This window comes from Peromyscus leucopus, chromosome X, assembly GCF_004664715.2.
Source record: "Peromyscus leucopus breed LL Stock chromosome X, UCI_PerLeu_2.1, whole genome shotgun sequence".
NCBI classification, from domain to species: Eukaryota; Metazoa; Chordata; class Mammalia; order Rodentia; family Cricetidae; genus Peromyscus; species Peromyscus leucopus.
In genome coordinates this window covers 21,088,128-21,109,400 of record NC_051083.1, presented here as the reverse complement: position 1 = coordinate 21,109,400, position 21,273 = coordinate 21,088,128, and the positions used below count along the sequence as shown (strand labels likewise).

General features: G+C 39.8%; 1 protein-coding gene across 3 annotated transcripts in view; it reads right to left on the bottom strand.

Annotated features, from left to right (window-relative positions):
- Positions 1-21,273, bottom strand: part of Fam120c (family with sequence similarity 120C) — a 129,768-nt gene that overhangs the window by 18,262 nt on the left and 90,233 nt on the right. For 2 of the 3 annotated variants that reach the window (XM_028883471.2, XM_028883473.2), the window contains exon 11: positions 3,198-3,312. In XM_028883471.2, the coding sequence (XP_028739304.1) occupies positions 3,198-3,312 (115 nt within the window). Of the gene's footprint in view, positions 1-3,197; positions 3,313-16,750; positions 16,988-21,273 lie in introns of those variants that run through there. The other variant, XM_028883472.2, reaches the window with a different exon arrangement.

The window sequence follows — 21,273 nt, the reverse complement described above, 5'->3', positions numbered from 1 at the left end:
ACTTTGAAAAATATTTTTTGTATGGAAAAACAGTTGACATAATTTATAGACAATATTCTAAATGCATAGGACAAGCATACAAAACACCACAATATTTGATCATTAGCACACTTCCCCTCCCCAGAATCAAAGAAAGATCATGTTATGGAGCTGGATAGATATCTCTGCAGTTAAGAGCACTTGATATTTTACAGAGGACCCAGGTTCAATTCCCAGCACCAACAGGGTGGCTCACAATCATCTGTAACTCTGGTTCCAAGGGACCCAATGATCTCTTCTGATGTCTGTGGGCACTAGACATGCACACAGTGCACAAATATTCACATAGGCAAAACATTAATACACATAAATAAGTTAAAACTGATTGTAGTGGCTATTTAAGGCTGGCATATCAGATGGCTTAACCGAAAAGTTGATGCATTTTCAAGTCCCCTTCTGGGTGTGATTTGTCACGAAGAGCTGCTCTAGGACCCAGGAATATATTTGCTATTAAAAGAATCATTCCTTGTCTTAGGTTGTTGCATCTTTCCTTAGCTGACCTAATCTAAATTACGACTTTGCAAGTCTTTTTCTCTTTTCTCTGATGTTTGTGATTGAACCCGAAGCCTCTGCATATTATCCAGGTACTCTACCACTGAGCTGCAGCCCGACTTCAAGTCTATTTTATTGTTTTCTTTGAAACCTCCACATACTCCGGGCTGGTCTTAGACTCTTTACCTTCCTGCCTCAGCTTTGAAGCATGTGCCACCCTGCTTCAAATCTGTAATTTGTGCTTGGTTTTTGAGCCAAGGTGTCACTACATAGCCTAGGCTGACCTCAAATGAATGACCCTCCTGCATCAGGGATTAGAGGATGTTCCACTATGTGTATTCCTTGTTTTGTCTCAAATGGTCCCAGGCCTTTCATTTTACATCTTTAAAAAAAAACATATTTTTATGAGCACTGATTGGTGTTTTGCCTGCATATATGCCTCTGTGAGGGTGTCAGTTCCTCCAGAATGGAGTTACAGACAGCTGTAAGTTGCCATGTGGGTGCTGAGAATTGAACCTTGGTCCTCTGGAAGAGCAGCCAATGTTCTTAACCACTGAGCCATCTTTCCAGCCCCCTCATTTTAACATCTTACCATCAATTCTCCATTTATCCAGACTATCCTTATCTTCAGTGATGTTAAGTACAAAATTCCCCATTCTCTTAAAAACCATGTGTTTGTTGAAGTGAGGTTACTTTCCTCTCTGCCACAGTTTCTGACAAATTTTCTATTTCTTCCTTCTTGTAGGTGGTTATATACAGTTGTTTAGAAATTCATAATATCTCATTAGATTCTCTTAAATATCTGTAGGCTACACAGTGATGGCACTCTTTCCTATAATTAATAAGCTTTGTTTTGTCAATTTATTGATTAATCTGAAAAGCTTATAAATTCGAAAAAAAAGAAAGAAATTGCCTTCATCAGATTGGTCTGTGAGGGAGTCATTTTCTTGATTAATGATTGATGTATGAGCAAGCCATGAGGAGCAAGCCAGTTAGCAGCACTCCTCCATGGCCTCTGCTTCAACAATTTCTGCCTCCAGGTTCCTGCCTTGAGTTCCTGCTCTTGCTTCCCTCAGTGATGTACTATAAGGTATTAGCTGAAATAAATCCTTTCCTGCCCCAAGTTGGCATGGATCATTTATCACACCGTGTACACTTTGCAAACTAGGATACTACCCGCCCTACTCAGCTTTACAAGAAGCTGGAACTATAATAGGTGCAGGCTACCGTATCTGCAGTAATTTCATGAGCCATGTTGGATTTGATCGACTTTATCCTAGGGCTGGGGTACTGGAGTGATTACAAAGGAGAAAGCATGATGAACATCAAATCAGCTTTCATGCGGATACAATGTGACCAACTCTTCGGGCTCCTGCTACCCTGCACTCTCAAACTGAACTAGAATAAATGCTTCCTTAAGCTGGCTTTGCCACAGGCCTCAAAGGAACACAGCTACTAAAACCAGGAGAGGGGTGTATTGCATTAATAGCTGGTATTTATGGAGTATGGTATATTTATTTATTTACTCATGCATTCATTCATTTATTTTTTAAAGATTTATTTATTTTATATTCTGTCTGCATGTACACCTTTATGCCAGAAGAGGGCAGCAGATCCCACTAGGGATGTTGTAAACCACCATGTGGTTGTGGGGAATTGAACTCAGGACCTCTGGAAGACAGCAGCCAGTGCTCCTAAAATCTGAGGCATCTCTCCAGCCCCCGAGTATGGTATATTTAAAATATACAAGAGACTGCTCTGTTTTACATGCAGTATTTTACGCATTATCTTTACAGTTCCATTAGTAAAAAAAGAGAATGTGAGAAAGTTAAGTAACCTAGACAGTATCACGCAGCTAGGGGGTAATGCCAAGACGGAGGCACAAGGCAACCTGTCTTCAGTCTACCTACTACACCACTATCTTCTATTGCTTTAGTTCTTGGTGTCTTTACTCTCTTCTTTATGCTTTTGTGTTTCTTCCAGGATCCACTAAGCTTTCTTAAGCGTGTTTTGGGAGAGGGGCCAGTAAGGAGATGGCTCAGCAGGTAGAGGAACTTGAATTGGATCCCAGATCTTCCTGGGTGGCCCGAGAGAACTGACGACTGAGAGTTGTCATCTGGCCTCTACATGTATACTGCAGTACACACGCCTATACTAGCACACTGAAGAAACAAACACAAATTAAGTAGTAGGAGATAGACATTTACTCAGTGACAAGTAGGGATACTAAGGTAAGTCCCTGCGGCATGCCTTATTAGTGACGGAAACCTCACCATGATTTACAAGCCCTACAAAGTATCTTTTTCTGTGTCTTCTCATTCATCATGGGGGGGGGGGTAATATAGCAGCATCTCTTGGTTTTATTAATAGAAGTATCTATTTGGCTAAGGTAAATAAAACACTTACCTATAGAATTATTATTTTCCCTCGCTCCAAAAGGAAAAGACTTAGAGTTGAGGTACGAGTTTACGTAGAAACGGCACATACCTATAAATCTCAGCACTGGGGAAGTAGAAGCATAAGGATCAGGAGTTCAAGGTCATACGATCATCTGTACTGACACAGAGTTTAAGCCAGCCTGAGACCCTGTCTCAAAAAAAGAAAAAGAAAAAGAAAAGCCTAAAAGGCAAAACAATTTTAAATGACGGTGGACTAAATTAAATCACCTTGAGTTCTTGAAGCTGATCTGGTTCATAAAGCTGGGTAGACACAGCCTGTGCAAGGAAGGTGTCAAGTTCATGGCGATGCAGGATTCGACCACCAGGCCACTGAACCATGTATCTAGAAACAAAAACATCAGTATTTGATCACAATTGCCATTCATGTCACATGCACTTCCTAAGAACCTAAAATGGTGCCACGCATTTTGGCACACGCCTCTAATCCTATTACTTAGGAGAAAAAGGCAGAAAGATAGAGTTCCAGGCTAGCCCAGGCTTCATAGCAAGACACTATCAACAACAACAACAAGAAGGGCTGGAGATGTAGCTGCATAGTAAGGAGCTAGCTTAGTATGCACAAGGCACTGGAATCAATTCCCCAAACTGTAAAACAAACACACAAACATGCACACACAAAAACTCCACAGCCTTATCAGGGACCACACTCTGAGCTAGTTTATAGTGATTCCTGAGTGGTAGAGGAGACAGGCATGAACAACATTGAACAGTGCAGTGTGTTATGAATCAAGAAAAAAAACTACCAGGGTTCTTTGAGAACACAGGAGAGTTCAAACGGTCAAGGAAGTCACCCTGAAAAACTCAGCAGAAGCAGAGTTTCAAGGGAATCTGATAGTTATTGAGACATAAGGTAAGAATAGGATGCTCTAGGGCAGTCTGGAATATTATTGAGGCATGATTTGGCAAGATGCACCTGGCTTGATATTGCTGAATGACAGCGGGTGAAATCATAAAGTAGGTCACATCATAGTCTCCAAATAAGATTATGGAATGTGCATCTTTGTCCCCAAATTGTAGGAAGACATTTAAGGATTGTTAGCAGGAGTGTGATAATGCCATGCATATCAGATGAGAGGTGACTGCATCTGTGGCCAAAGGCATTGTCAGTGGGAATGAAGTTCTCTGGGAATAAAGATAAGAGCTACCAGTGTATAAACCCACAAGGTTTGGTCATAGGAATTTCCCCCCACAGTGCTAGGGATGGAATCCAGGACTACATGTATGTTAGGTGAATGCTTTGTCACTTCTAACCCTTGGCCACAGGTTTAAGAACTCTGGCTTGTGAAGATGACTTGATATCATGGTACCATTTTAAAAGCTAGGAAATGTAGGGCGAGGCAGTGGTGGCACATCTTTAATCCCAGCACTCGGGAGGTAGTGGTAGGTGGATCTCTGTGTGTTCAAGGTCAGCCTGGTCTACAGAGCTAGTTCCAGGACAGCCAGGGCTTCATGGAGAAACCTAGTCTTGATAGATAAAACCAAACAAACAAACAAACAAAAAAAAGGAGGGCTGGAGAGATGGCTCAGCAGTTAAGAGCACTGACCGCCCTTTCAGAGGACCCGGGTTCAATTCCCAGAACCCACATGACAATTCTCAGCTGTCTGTAATTCCAGTTCCAGAGGACCCAACACCTATGGCAAAAAACCAATGTACATAAAATGTAAAAAAAATATTTAAAAAAAGGAAAAGGAATCTACTAATTAGGTACCTATTCATGAGTATTTGAATTGATTATCCACGGACTGAATGTGTCTTAAAGATACAGTGTTTTATAGATACTGAGAATGTAGAGACAGATAGAAAAAACCCTGCAAATATATCAGCCTAAAATATGCATTTAGCTCCTTGAAGGCCCACAAAACAATGAACAAGCATAACTTCTAAAGTTGTACAAGACTTTGGAAACTTGGCATTTAAAGCAAAGGGTGCCTGGACAACAGATGGGGTGTATTCCTGGGGACACTGGCCCAATTACTATAGCCACAATCTGGCATGGCATCTAGAAACCTCTCTGAGCTACTGTCCTCCCATGGGCAAAAACCAAAACCAAACCAACCAACCAAACAGTATAAACAACCTTACCACCACTATTTTTGATTCAAGCTCAAAGTCTTATTCCTTTGAATTTTACAATGATTCTGTTGTAGCAGGGATGACAACCAATCCCGTGACTTCTTTGGCAACTCAGGATATGGAGGCGGGAACTCTGCACCCCACAAAACTTCCTTTTGCCTAGAGCATTCTGTACTCTCTTTCCCACTCATACTTTGTTCACTTGGGAAATTTATTCATATTTTATATTTTCTGATACTATATGATTTAGCACATAATTCAGAGCTTGTATCTTCCATAAAGTGTTCTTTTTACTAATATTTTTTGCCTTGAAGGCTATTTTCATAGTTTCTTGGTTTAGCTTTACTGAAGCTTTTGTTTTTAAGCCTTTTATCCTAGTTTGTTGACCACTGTAAAGGAAAAAAAGGGAAGATAATGAACAACAAATGCATTCATACTGGGAGTTTCAAATGTCACCATCCAGCTAGGACATGAAAGGTACACATAAAAGACATTTAAAATTTACAGACTGTGTGATTAACAGAATGAAGTTTAAATGCTTTACTGATTTTCCACAAAGAATTTATTCAAATGTCTCTGTGAGTTACCAGAGGTCTAGGGCCTTTTATTTTCTTGATGATATTTGTTTAGAATTCTTCACTTATTATTATTATAAAGTACATGGCATAGAGTGAGTATTTTTATTTATTGGAAGAATAATGTATCAATTAGGTCATGATAAAACAAATGACAAACCAAAAGCAAATACATCCACAATGAAAACCTTAACTAAAACAAAGCTTCCAAAGTAGAATTCTTCGAATTGCTTACATCTTGAATGTTATAAGAGAAAAATGATCCGAAGGAGTCAAGTGTGAGAGAGGTGAGCTCACAGAAAGGGCATCATGGTGCAGATTGTTCTGAGTGCTGACTAAATGGACTTGGAGAACCAGAGAGGGCTCTACAGAGGAAGAGCTAACTTTATTAGGGACCAGAGCTTTTTGCTTGATTTGATTTATATTCCAGTGTTAATCTGAAATCTCTATCTCACCTTAGTATAAAATACAGCACAGTAGGTGCTCAATAAATATTTGCTGGACTAATAAGTTACCATCAGCATAGGCTAACCTCCATTCTTGAATCAGTGCTGCTATATATTGTTGAATAAATGTTGAGATACAGTGTAGGGACTAATAAGTCAATGGTGTGCAAGGATCAGAAACAGTGTAGCAGAAAATAATAATTATCATTTGTTAAATCTACCAACATTTAGGGTGGCTCATCATGTGCCACTATATGATGTGCTATATGATGCCACTGAAGATTTTCTCTGGCGAAACCATCTCATGGAGGTTAGAGAGTTGGCTCAGTGGCAGCACTTACTGCTCTTATGGAGGGCTTGGCCTTGGCTCCCAGCACCCACATGGTGGCTACCAACCATCTGTGCTTCCAGTTCCCAATGATTCAACGCCCTCTTTTGGCCTTTGTGGGCACTGCATGCATGTGGGACACAGACAGACATGCAGGCAAAACACCCAGACACAGAAAGTAGAATAAAAATACACGAATATAAAAAATAATAAAACCTATATCATGATTCTATTTCCCAAGGAACTTTTTCATTTTCAGTGACAAGACAGCATCTTTACTATAACATAATTTTAGACAATACATGCAAGTATTATATATTCTACTACAGTTTGTAGAGTCAACTATAATTTACTCCTCATATGTAGTAAATTCCTGTGATATTGTGGACACATTGATAGGACCTTTATTTGTAGCAAATATAGTGACAAAGAATACATACTTTGGAAGCTAACATGAATGTAGAGCACTCAGCATTAGTACATAGCACAGTACGCAGTTCTTTCTTTTGGTAAAACTCTTTTTTAAATATTAAATTCTCATACATATATACAAAGACTTGTTACTAGCCTATTAATTTTGTGTTTGTTTGCCAAGCCAATACCATACTAACTTAAATAATTGATAGTCCTTCCTTTTATGCCACTTCTAATTTTTTTGAGCCAGGGTATCTCTGAGTAGCCCTGGCTGTCCTAGAACTCAACTGTAGATGAGGCTGGTCTCGAACTTGAAGATCTATCTGCCTGCCTGTGCCTACTGATTGCTGGGATTAAAGCTGTGTGCCATCACCACCTGGCACACCACTTCTACCTTTAATTTTCAGTAACATTAATGAATCTGTGCTGACTCCAAATTTTCAATTCATTCTAATTCAGAAAAATGTAAAAGGGTTGGTTGGGATGGAGTGGTAGAGCACTTGGGGAGAATGACATCCTTTTTATTTTGCTTTCCAAGACAGGGTTTCACTGTGTAACAGCCCTGGCTGTCCTGGAACTCACTATGTAGATCAGGCTGGCCTCGAACTCACAGAGATCCATCTGCCTCTGCCTCCCAGGTGCTGGGATTAAAGGCGTGTGCCACCACCACCCGGCAAGAATGACATCTTCATGATTAATATTTACAGTCCACAAAGTTTCCATCTACTTTTGTCTTTTTGGCTTTTTCCAGGAACATTAAGCATAATAATTATTTGAAGTGCTGGAGTTTGAATCCAGGTCCTCATATGCATGCACTCTACAATTGACCAGCCCTCAGCATAATTATTTTAAGGTTGATTCATGATGTGGTCTGTTATCAGAAGTTTGACTTAATTGCTACATAATTTTCATTGATGGACATACCTCAGTACGTTTATCCACTTACCAGTTGATAGATAATTAGGTTCTTTGAGCTTTTTGGCTATTATGATTAATACTTCCATTAATATTCAAGTCTTTCTGTGGGCATATCTTTTCAGTGCTCTTGGAGCGACAGCTAGGAGTGAAATGAATGAGTCATCTGATATATACACATTTAATCTTTTGAGAAAATAATAAATTTGGGGGCTGGAGAGATGGCTCGGTGGTTAAGAATGTTTGCAGCTCTTTCAGAGGACCCAAGTTCAGATCCTAGCACCTACCTCAGGTAGCTCACAACCACCTGTAACTCCAGTTCCAGGATATGATGCCCTCTTCTGGCCTCACAGGGATCTGCACACACATGACATATACACACACAGACACACAGACACACACACAGACAGACACACACACACAAATACAAAATTTTGAAAAAAAAATCTTATGGAAAAAGAAAATGGCAAACCAGATGGAAATGTACCTCACTGGTAAAGCGTTTCCTACCGTATGCAAAGACATGCTTTGTTTTGTTTGTTTGTTTGATTTGTTTTAAAAGACAACATCTAATTTAAACTAAGAAAATGGCAAAGTAGGCTCCAAAGTATCTATACCTCCTGTAGTTTTTCGATATTTTAAAAATATTTGTTATGCTCTTTTTAATTATAATCATTCTGACTGAGTGAAGTAGTAGTATTTATTACTATCAGTTTTCTTCAATGAACTGCTGGCAGTCTTAGAGTAGTAAAGCAAGAAACAGAAACAAAAGAACTGTAAGTAGGGAAGGAAAATTCAAGTTGTCCCTGTTCTCAGGGGTATGATCTCATACTTAAAAGATCCTAGAGAATCCATCAGATCTGATCAACAATTTAAGCAAAGTGACAGAACCCAAAAATCAGCATTAAAAAAAAGTAGATTTTCTACACATTGGTGAAAAATTAACTTGCTGAGAAAACTATCATAAAAATTTTTAAACTTAAAATAACCTCAAAAACAGAACAAAACTATAGCTAACAATAAATCTAACTGATCAGTGAATCTCAACTTTTCTAACACTGTGACCCTTTAATTGTTTCTAATGTTGTGGTGACTGTCAACCATAAAATTATTTTCATCGCTACTTCATAATTGTAGTTTTGCTACTGTTATGACTCATAATGTAAATATCTGATATGCAGGATATCTGATATGTGACCCCCGAAGGGGTCATGACCCACAGGTTGAGAACCACTGGGATGGAAGAAAGGACTCTACAATGATAATTATAACACCCCAAAGAAAGATGACAAAAGACGTCCTTCCATGTTCATGGATGAGTTAATATTGTTAAAGTTGCCATACTAATGAAATTTATGTACAGATTCAATGCAATCCCCCATCCAAATACCAAGACTTTTTTTTTAACAGAACTAGAAAATAATCCTCAAAATCATATGGAAGCAGAAAAGACCCCAAATACAAAAAAGGTACTTCTAAAGTTATAACGCCCAATTTCAAATTATACTACAAAGCCATAGTTGATGACAAAAATCATGGTGTTGGCACAAAACAGGCATGTATAACAAAAGGCTGCAAAGAGAGGAGTATATGTAGACCTCAAATCCTCAGAGATTTGGTTCTTGGCCAAGGTGACAAGAACATACACTGGAAGCCAGAGTCATTTTAACAAATGGTACTTAGGAAACTAGGCGACCCCATGCAGAAGACTGAAACTGGCTCACTCTTCTTTTACATAAAATTCGAATCAAAATGGATCAAAGGTCTTAACATAAAACTCAAAGTTCCCAACTACACGTGGAAAACAGAGATGTTGGCACAAGGAACAATTTTGTGACTAGGAAGCCAACAGCTCAGTGAAACAGCAAGTGCAGATGATAGGCTTGCATCCAATCCCAAAGTTCTGCATAGCAAGGGGAGGATAGAATGTGCATGCTCATATTCACTGCAACAATTTCACAGATCAAGTTCGAGTCAGTTTAGGTGCCGATCAATGGATGGGCAAATAAAATGTGCTATTTATACAGTGTAGTTATGAGTCAGCCTCAAAGAACAAAATTATGTCATTTTCAGGAAAACTGATGAAACTAGAGGTTATAATATAAAACTACTGGGCCTGGTATTTACCTTATGGGTAGATTTTAATTAGTAATTTGAGTCCTTGTTATATACTTGGTCAGATTTTACATTTCTTCTTGGGTTACTTTAAGTAATTTGTCAATTTTATCTCTCACTTAATTTGTTGGCATATTACTCCTCACACTTTTTATATTGTGTAGCATTTAGCATTATTCTTTTTATATCCTTTTTTTCAAACTTCATTTCATGAATTATTTCTAATTTGTGGTTGTTACAGATAATATTTTGAATAACTGTAATCCTTTCACACTCATCATGTCTTGCTCTGCAATCTACCATACTGTTTACTATGTAGAATGCCCCATGTACATATGAAAAGGATGTATACTCTGTAGTGTTGGGTGGGGTATTCTATAGATGACTGCAGGAATGGCTTATTGGATAGTTCAGAACTTTTGTTTCAATTTCTGCAGTTGTTCTTTATCCATTTCTGAAAATGAGATACTGCAATCTGTATTTAAATATCTTATGTGTGAACTGGGAACTGAACTCAGAGCCATACGGCATGCTAAGCATGCACACTATGGTGTAGCTACAACCCAGTCCAATTAATATTATTAAACTGTCCATTTATAGTTTCCTTTTTCTTTTTGTTGTTGTTTTCCTAGACAGGGTTTCTCTGTGTAGTCCTGGCTATCCTGCTCGGTAGACCAGGCTAGCCTCAAACTCAGAGATCCCCCTGCCTCTGCCTCCCATGTACTGGGATTAAAGGCATGCACCACCACTGCCCATTTTTTATATTATCTTTGTTTATGTGTGTGTGTAAGTGTGAGTGTATGCCACATGGGTGTAGTTGTCCCCAGAGGCCAGAAGAGGGTGCTGAATCCCCTGGAGATGAAGTTACAGGTGGATATAAGACTCAGATTCTCTGCAAGAACAGCAAGTGCTCTTAATTGCTGAGCCATCTCTCCAGCCCCATGTCTACTTAGAATATACATGTACTCTGAGCTGTCATGTGGGTGCTGGAACTCAAACCCGGCTTCTCTGGAAATGCTGCCAGTGAACCAAACTGTTGAGTCATCTCTCCAGTCCTCGATTGCACTTTATAATCCAAAGTGTGCCTCTCCTAAATAGCATATAGTTGGATTTTGTTTTGTTACTTAATATGAAAGTTTCTGCATTTTGGTTGGATTTTTCATTTAAATTCAAATATAATGTTATTATTGATATGGTAATTGAGTATATTATACAGTACATTATATCATCATTTCTACCCCTCCCTCTCTCATAACTTCTCCTGTGTCCCCTCCTACTCCCTCTAAATTATTAACCTCTTCTTTAATTATTATTGTCACACACATATGTGTTTAGGGATGACCATTTGGAATTGGATAACCTATGGGGGTTTACTCCTGATTTTCCCTCCCTCGGCACCCACTGATAGCCTGCAGCTCTTCATCTAGGGTGGGGGGCTCGTGAGATTTCTCCCATCAACGTTGGCACGCTAACTGGTGTTGTCATCATCTAGGTCTTGTTTAGGTGACTGTGCTGCTGAGATTCCATGGGTGCAGCTTCCCTGTTACATATAGAAGATACTATCTGACAGCAGGCCTCCTGTTCTGGCTCTTACAATCTTTCCGCCCCTTCTTCTGTAATGCTCCCTGAGCCCTTAGCTGTAGTACTTGGGCTGTAGATATGGCAGTGGGATGGGCACCCCATGGTCGGTGGTTTTGGCCTTTTGATCATTTGTGGATTTCTGTAATGGTCTCTGACTGCTGCAAAAAGTAGCTTCTTTGATGAGGGGTGAGAGCTACATGTACCTGTGGATACAAAGATCAGTATTAAAATGAGTTTTCTAGAAATGTTATTTGTAGCTTGCCTTTTACAAACCCAATTTTCACTCAATCTTTAACCAAGATCAAATAGAACTATGTACTCATTCTGCTTATATACTGTGTACTCAACCTGATTACAATTAACTGAACTTTAAGAAAAACAGTGTATCACTCTTATTATGTTTTAGACTCCTCAATGTACCAAGTTCCCTATTTCTCTTTTGTTACTCATTCTGCTCCCAACTCAGAACAATGTATGTTTGTGTAAGATGTGGTGGCTATGACGAAGATCATTTGCTGGGAATCACAAGGTATTGAAAGAAACACCACCCCACCAAAAAAAAAGTGTTGAAAACAACATGTGGGGATAGATCGACAATATCTGTTAGAGCTTTTTGTGTTGTTCTGAGTCAACAGGGACAGCACAACAATTTCCTCCCTTGTGAGATTCCTACAAAAAATTAAGACAAATACCTGCTGTGCTGTTCAATAATAGAGAGGACAACCTTTGTTTAAGAGGTCAGATCAAGAGAGGTCAGAACTCTTCAGAACAAGTCAGGCCCACTTTGGGTAAATGACACCGAGTTAGTTTCTCTTCTTTCACTTTATACAGGTATTCAGAATGTCCTCACCAGCCACAGGTAGTTGGCTAGAGTTATAGTACCAGGCATTAATTTTCCTATATTTAGTGGGCCTTAAGTCCAATTAGGTGGTCATTGGCTATCCACACGATACAAGTGCCACTATTTCATCCTTGGGCCTATCTTGCTGTGTTAGTCCTCTTTGTGATTCATAGACTTTACACTAGCGGAGGGCTGTTGATTGCTTTTCTCCCTTGGTAGCTTGCATAGCACCTTCTGATACTATGAGAGCTAGTCCTCAGGGACGAGGATTCCAGGGTATTTCCAGCTCAACTCCTCCAAGGCTTGAGTCCAAACCACGGGTGGCATTGTATTAGTCAGGTGTCTCTAGAGCAGTTGTTCTCAACCTGGGGGTTGTGACCCCCCCCCCAAGGGTTGAATGACCCTTTCACAGGGGTCACCTAAGACCATCAGAAAACATAGATATTTACATCATGATTTATAACAGTAGCAAAATTACAGTTATGGAGTTGCAAAAAAAATAATTTTTTGTTTGTTTTTCAAGACAGGGTTTCTGGGTAGCCTTGGCTGTCCTGGAACTTGCTCTGTAGACCAGGCTGGTTTTAAACTCACAGAGATCTGCCTGTCTCTGCTTCTCAAGTGCTAACAAAAGTAATTTTATGGTTGGGGGGGTCACTACAACATGAGGAACTGTAACTCTTTAAGAGTTACAGCATTAGAGAGGTTGAGAACCACTACTCTAGAGGAATAGAGCCTATAAAGTGAATATATATGCAGACATATATGTATATAAGATTTATTAGAATGGCTTACAGGCTGTGCTCAAGCTAGTCCAACAATGGCTTTCTACAACAGAAGGTCCAAGAATCCAGTAGTTGTTCAGCCCATGAGGCTGGATGTTTCATCTGGTCTTCAGTATACATCTGAATCTCAAAGAAGTAGGCTCTAATGCCAGTGAAGAAATGGACTTGCTAGCAAGGCGATAGCAAACAGGCAGAGAGTTTCCTGTGTCCATTTTGTTTGTTTGTTTGTTTGTTTGTTTTTATTTTTGTTTTTCAAGACAGGGTTCCTCTCTGTAGCCTTGGCTGTCCTGGAACTCACTCCGTAGACCAGGTTGGCCTTGAACGCACAGAGATCTGGCTGCCTCTGTCTCCTGAATGCTGGGATTAAAGGCATGAGCCACCACTGTCTGGCTCCTGTGTCCTTTAAATAAACAGCCAGCAGAAAGTGTGGGCCAGAATAAAGGCGTGTCTTACCACCTCAAAAGATCCAGATTAGAAGTGGGTCTTCCCACTTTAAATGATTTAAGAAAAAAAATCCCTTGCAGGTGTGTCCAACCATTTGGGTTTTAGTTCATTCCAGATGGAGTCAAGCTGACAACCCAAACCAGCCATCATAGGCATCTTCAGCAAAAGGTCTTACCTTCCAGTTGTGGGAGACAGCCAACAGCAACAGTCACAGCTTATGTTATTTGGGGAGTGTCTTGAACTCCCCTGCTCAACAACTTGAAGGGAGGTTCCTCATGCCTGGCACTGTTGATTTTGGTTAGATTGTCTACGGCTCGGGTATTCACATAACACTTTTGTATTTTTTACAAGGTAGATCTGCTAGCAGCATTCTCTGAGTCTTCTTTTATCTTGAATATCTTTTTTTTTTTTTTTGGTTTTTTCGAGACAGGGTTTCTCTGTGTAGCTTTGCACCTTTCCTGGAACTCGCTCTGTAGACCAGGCTGGCCTCGAACTCACAGAGATCCACCTGCCTCTACCTCCCAAGTACTGGGATTAAAGGCGTGCGCCGCCACCGCCCGGCCAAATATCTTTATTCTGTCTTAATTTCCAAACAGTTTATAATTGACAATGTCTTATTTTAGCATACTGAATGTTGTCCTTGGCCTCCACTGTTTCTGATATGAGTCTTAGCTTGCGGTCCCACTGTATGGGCTGGACTCTTTTCTTCTTGTACTCAAGCACTTGTCATTCTCATTTTAATTGTGTGTCAGATGTTGTTCTCTGTGTTCATGCTATTTCAAGTTCATTGAGCTTCTTGGACATATAAAGTTGTGTTTTTCATCAAATTTGGGAAATTCAGCATTTTTTCCTCCGTTTTTCGTGACAAGGTTTCTGTGTGTAGTCCTGGCTGTCCTGGAACTCCCCCTGTAGACCAGGCTGGCCTTGAACTCAGAAATCTGCCTGTCTCTGCCTCCCGATTGCTGGGATTATAGGTGTGTGCCTCTGTCGCTCAGCTCATTCAGCCATTTTCTTTCTCTCTTCTGTTCTCTTTCTCCTCTTCTGGTATGATCATTATGTGTACGCTAATTTCTCAAGGTCTCTCTGCTCACACAATCTTAACTGATTTATTTTCAAATTTGTTGTTTCTTTTCGTTGGTAGCACATAGCTACTGTGGATCTTCTCTAGTAAATGTTATTTCACTTATCACACTTTCATGCTATAAGCAAACATCTGAGAGAACCCATTTAAAAGAAGAAAAATATTTATTTTGCTCATAGTTTAGGTGATAAGGGGATGGTAAAGCAGCTCACATGATGACAGAGAGTCAGGGGCAGAACGGAAACACAAAGGGGCCAAGGGAAGGCATCCCTGCCCACCCAAGGATTTACTTCCTTACCCAGGCCTCAGCTGCCACAGCTCTCCCAACTCTCAATGGAATACTCATTCTGAATCTGTCAGTGTATTAACCACATGAAGGGCAGAGCCTTCAGGAACTAAATGTCTCTGGTCATGTCCTCACATATACTATTCTCCTAGGTGTTTCTCAGTTTTATCAAGTTGATGATCGAGATTAACCAGCACAGTGAGGTAGGTTATCATGCCTGAATTATTTTACTGTTTGCTACATACTTGTGTTTCTTAGCATGGCTTTAGGAGATCTGTAGATGGGTCAGGGATGGTCAACATTATTGGTCAGTTGTTCTCTTGTTTAGCTAGTGAAGTCCATTTTACATGCAGAATGCAGCATTTGAGTCTTTGTTTTTACCATAACTTGACTATCTGTCACTCATGGTAAACAAAAGTCACTAACTGGTTAAAGAATGTGCTTAAGTCTTTCCAGCCAGTTAGATTTTTACCTTTTACCACTGAATACATTTCAGGAGTAAGATTTGTATCAGGGTTTAAGGAGGTTACACACTTCAGCCCCACATTCAGCAACGGACAAGTTGCTCGCAGTCTCTTTCAGATCACATCTAAGAAGGCCTGGCCTTGAAGAGTCACACAGACTAAAAGGATACATTTGATTTTAGTTTTAAATTTAGCTTCTTAGGAGTTATCCTCAGGCTCTGTTTGGCCAGAGGTGGTATTTCAGGCCTTTGTGCCACAGAAGCATGTTTCATTCAATGATGGATCTGAGTGTATGACTTGTGTCTGAGTGAGTGCGTGGGTCCTTAGTGAATGACTTGAAGTTTGCCCTGTGTCTTTTCCTGATCTAGCGAAGACTCACTATTTTCCTGTTCTCAAGTTGTCTGTGGTTCCAGAAAGACAAGAAAAGGCTGATTCTTTCCATGGTTCTAATTATAAAACTTCTGGATCTTCTGTCACTTTTTTATATCATTTAGCCACCAGCCTCCTAACTACTTATTATTAAGATCCCCATTGCTTTCCACATACTTGTAGGCACAAAGTTCTCCATGTCTTGTTCTAAAAAACATCAGTTTCCACCCCCCACCTTTCTTACTTAGGGTTATTATTGCTGTGATCAAACACCATGACCAAAGCAACTTGGGGAGGACAGGGTTTGTTTGGCTTACATTTCCACGTCACTGTTCATCATTGAAGGAAGTCAGGACAGGAACTCAAACAGGGCAGGAACCTGGAGGGAGGAGCTGATGCAGAGGCCATGGAGGGGCACTGCTTAATAGATTGCTTGACACACCTTGCTCAGCCTGCTTTCTTATAGCACCCAGGACCACCAGTCCAAGGATGGCACCACCCACAATAGGCTGGAACCTCCCCCCATCCATCACTAATTCAGAAAATGCCTTATAGCTGGATCTTATGGAGGCATTTTCCTCAATCGACATTCCCGCCTTTCAGATAACTCTAGCTTGTGGCAAGTTGACATAAAATGAGTCAGCATACACACACCCTTAATGGCTTGCCCTGCCCCAGCAAAGATCTTCTGACTGTTTTACTAGGACTAGGGATGTTTTTCCCAGTACGGTATGTACTACTTCTGCTCTATAGGTGGGCATTGAAGATGGGGATACAGTGGTGTTGGCAGCCTTGATCTTTGCAGCTTACCCCTCCCACTGTGAAAACTCCTTCCAACATATGCGCTGCTAAGGGGACATTGGAGCCTCAATTATCAACAATTGGCTTCCCTTGGATTAGAGCAGCGGTTCTCAACCTGTGGGTCTCACACCCTTCACACGGGTCATATATCAGATATCATGCATATCAGATATTTGTATTATGATTCATAACAGTAACAAAATTACAGTTATGAAGTAGCAACGAAAATAATTTAATGGTTGGGGGGTCACCACAACATGAAGAACTGTATTAAATGGTCACAGCATTGGAAAGGTTGAGAACCACCGGATTAGAGTTTCTGCCTTGTTACGAGTGGGGTTGGGGTCAATAATCCTCTTGGGCACACTTACCTGGACACAGGGATGGGATTGATGACAAATGGCAGCCTTCCCTTTCCAGGGTAAAATAACAGCCCAAGAATAGGAGCTGGGAGAAGGAATCCCTGTCTTCTCGGCTATTCCTGCTTGAAATAGACCCACTTTAATAGAGGTGAGGGTAAGGGAGGGATCTTGACTCAAATTTATAGACTACTGATGCCTTGAGCAGATTGAGACTTTCTTTCTTGTTGAAAGCTACATGTCTACTTCCATAGAAAAACTATTGTCTTTATAGAATTCTGTTCCACTTCCTTCACCTTCACTACTGTTCAGATTTACATACTTCAATTTTACTCAAGTAAAACAAGAATCACTTAACTTGCTCAACAACTAAATATTTCACATTATTAAGTTAATAGCATTTAAGTGGATTTGCTGAGCTTTTCATTGTATCTCAAAACAATAACTCAACTTTCCTGCATGTTATTTCCCCCTTCTTTTATGCATTTGATTAACTATGTAATAAGAGTCTCTTCTCCCACATCTAGCAACATAAATGTATATAAATGTAATTTATAGGATATCAGTCACTAGATTCATTGTCTCTATTTCATGTTCAACTATCCCTGTTATATAGCATTTCAATAATAACCAGATATTTTGTTGAGCTGACACTTACCAGCATGGATTTTAAAATTAACATGTTTTTAGAGCATACCGAAAATGCTAGTTTAAATGGTAAGCAACACTGGGCCCAGTTACAGTCACACTGGTTTAAGAGAAAGGCTTGCACTGCCATATGCTTCAATCAACACAGCTTCCACTGGGCAGAGGCACAACCTGAAAAGCAGCAGCAGGAGCAGGAAGACCACTTCTAAAGTACTGTTTGTAGGTTTCACCAATAGGACCAAGGTCATCTCTGTCAGCTAGTCAGTCATCTGAACTTCATGAGTGAAGTCACTGTTCGAAGCTTTCACAATACTCCTCATGTCTGCAAGAATTTCCTTGGTTTCTTCTATTATCCTTCTTCTACCCACCTGGCAGAACCTGTTCACCTCGAGAGCCCATGTCTAGCTGTCCCCAAGTACTATCGCAGCTTGACTGTGAGAATAAATGGCTCCTGGGGCCTTCTATGGTGTTAATCACTTTTCTGATCAAGTGAAAATGCAACTAATCCTCTGCTTCCATGAGCCCCTCTAGAAGAAAAAAAACCCTATGCCAGCCCCAAAGATCTTCTTTTAGTAGATTCTATTTTTACAAAAATTCTAAAATATTCTGAATTTATAGTGTGTGTATTCACATATGTATGGGCATATGTGTGTGCCACTGTGCATGTGTGGAAGTCAGAGAGTCAGCTTGTGCGAGTCAGCTCTTTCTTTCCACCATGTGGTCTTGAGTTTAAACTGAGGGTATCAAGTTTGCTGGCAGATGCCTTTATCTGTGGAGCTACCTTGTTGGCCTTGGTAGATTTCAGGGCACAAATGTTTTTCTATTTGTGGTATGTCATACGACATACAGCAGAAACATTAAATGATGTTTTATTTTCTAGTTTTCACTAGGTAAGTTGACAATTTTCAGATTTATTTATTTTCTGTATATGCATGTTTTGCATGCATGTCTGTGTACCATGTGTATGCCTACTGCCTGTGGAGGCCAGAAGAGGGTGTTGGATCCCCTGGAACTGGAGTTACAGATGGTTGTGGGCTATCATGTGGACTTTGGGCAACCGTTTAGATTTGGATAAACTTTTGCTAGAAAGGATAGGGTATTAATGCATGCCTCTCCATGTTCAACAGGACTAGATTCTACTTCAAAGGTCTGACAGGTTTTCAGTATCCCTCCTCAGTGTGACTATTTTATATACAAAAGCATATCTTTCCTAAAAAAGTCTTTCCTAAAAGATTATTTTTCTAGGACTAAGAACTTTACGAACATATATTAGTCACAATTTCTCCAGTATTACTATATTTCCATGAGAGGCATCTTTTAACTATAATTGGATAAAGTAATTGAGAAGTACAGATTCCCGATATTCAAGAAGGCTATAGTTCAATGTTCATACAGAGTTTACTTGATGCTGGTAAGCAATGTCATGTTTATGTTTAATCTTCATTTAAAGTTAATTTTTAAAAATTTTCAACCAGGTTCTATATTAATTGTTCGAAGTACATTCTTATTTTTAAGTGTGTGTGTGTGCGCGCGCGCGCGCGCGCGCGCGCACGCGCATACGCACATGTGAATATGTGTGAGGTCAGAGAACAACTTGCAGGAGTTAATTCTCACCTTCCACCATGTGGGTCCCAGGGGTCAAGATCCATTTGTAAGGCTTGATGACAAGGACTTTTATCCACTGAGCCATCTCACTAGCCCCAAACCGCATTAAAATATTTTATCCTCTTAACAAGTAGGAATTGGTAGTCAGAAAAATGGGAGTTTAAACCCTCTAACTACTGTGTTTTGCTATATCATTACTCTCGGTTGCTGATCCCCGTTTCCTCATTTATGACTCAACATATGTACTATTATTTTAAGGATTAGAAACATCAACCACAATAAAGGACATAGAATAGTACCTGTTCTTGATGATTTGATAGACTTTGGGGGTACTGATTAATATAGGGCAATTTGGCCTTCAGATACTGTCTTTAAGAAATGCAATCTTTCTAGTTTTTTTCTTTGAGTTTGGGGCAGTATGCTACCATTTGTCACTGCTATTACTAGAGCTGTCTGTAAAAGTACCTGTCTTGTTTACTGTGATAATTAATCTCATTTGTCAATTTGATAAGATCTAGAATCACCATGGAGATGGGGCTATTTTAATTAGGTAAATTGAGTTGGGAAGCATTACCCACTATGGGTGGCACTATTGCCGGAGCTGGGAATCTGTACTGTATCAATGGGAGAAAGAGACCGGCACATCAGCTTTGTGTTGCTCTTTCCAGACAATGGATACAATGTGAGTAACTGCTTCAAGATCTGACCGCTTTGAATTCCCTACCATGGATGGACTGCATGTTTGAACTGTGAATTTAAATGAACTCTTTAAGCTCCCGTAAGTTTCTTTTCTCAGAGTACTTTAACACAGCAAATTGGAAAAGAAATGACATTTGCCTTCCTATTGGTGCTTCATGATCTGTGTGTACTAGAGCTATTACTACAGTATTTAGAACAAAGGTCAAATGGGCTGGCTCCTAGGATAAAGGCACGTGACACCAAACTTCACAGCCTGAGTTCCATCTCCAGGACAACAGGATGAAAGGAGAGAACCAATTTTTACAAGTCGCCTTGACCTCTACATGTGAATTGTGGCAAATGAACACCCCAGATGCATGGATATACATATATAATAAGAGAAATAAATGTAATGAAAGGAAACAAAATGTCTACTTTCAGAGCTAATATTGGACAAATTTTAATGATTTATTTATTATTATTTTATGTGGATTACATTGGTATTTTTGCTTATGTCTGTGTGAGGGTGTCGGATCCCCTGGAAATCGAGTTACAGACAGCGGGGAGCTGCCATGTGGGTTCTGGGAATTGAACTCGGGTCCTCTGGAAGAGCAGCCAGTGCTCTTAACTGCTGAGCCATCTCTCCAGCCCCCTCTATATGGGAAAATTGTTAATCTGTGGCCCAGGAACGTTTTAGTGATGAGAAAGATTAAATCTGCATCTATTATTCTTTTTAGGAAAAAAATCTCATGGGTCATCAATCTGATTTTCAAGGTAGTTAGACAAACAATACAATATATTGAGCATCTATTATGCCTGCAGTATTTAAATGCTCAAATGGCTCTGAAAAGAATTATTATGCTAACTTACAGTGAAAAAAACAAATGTTCAGAAAGGCTAAAGTGAGTTATCAAAGATCAAAAGGGTCCAAACGAGAATCTAAACAAAGGCTGAGTGTGGTGGCCCATAATTGTAATCCTAATTATAGGATTAGCCTTAAGCCAGGTTGAAGGCTAACCTGGACTACATAGTAAAAGTCTGTATCAAAAACCAAAATAGGCCAGCAGCAAGACTGCCCAGACCACCTTAGCTCAATAGTGGAACACATGGAAAGGTGGAAGAAGAAAACCAACCCTACCAATTTGTTCTCTGACTTCTACATGCACACTGTGGTAAGTGCATTCCCAACACAGCATGCATATACATGCACAATGCTAATAAATAAAAACACAACTCAAACTAAGCTCTTCCCAGTTTCAAAGGTCAGTCTTCTGTAAATCACAGAAACTAGAACCTGACCTACCTGCTATAAAAATTACTTTCAATGCATCAGCAAATAATTAGAAGGCATAATAGGAAATAAAATACCATCCCTAATTATAATAACATATCAATACTTAGGAATCAAATTGTAGCTATCACTAAAAAAAAATTAATCCTATGAAGACATGAAAAAATAGGAGAGGTAAACTATGAT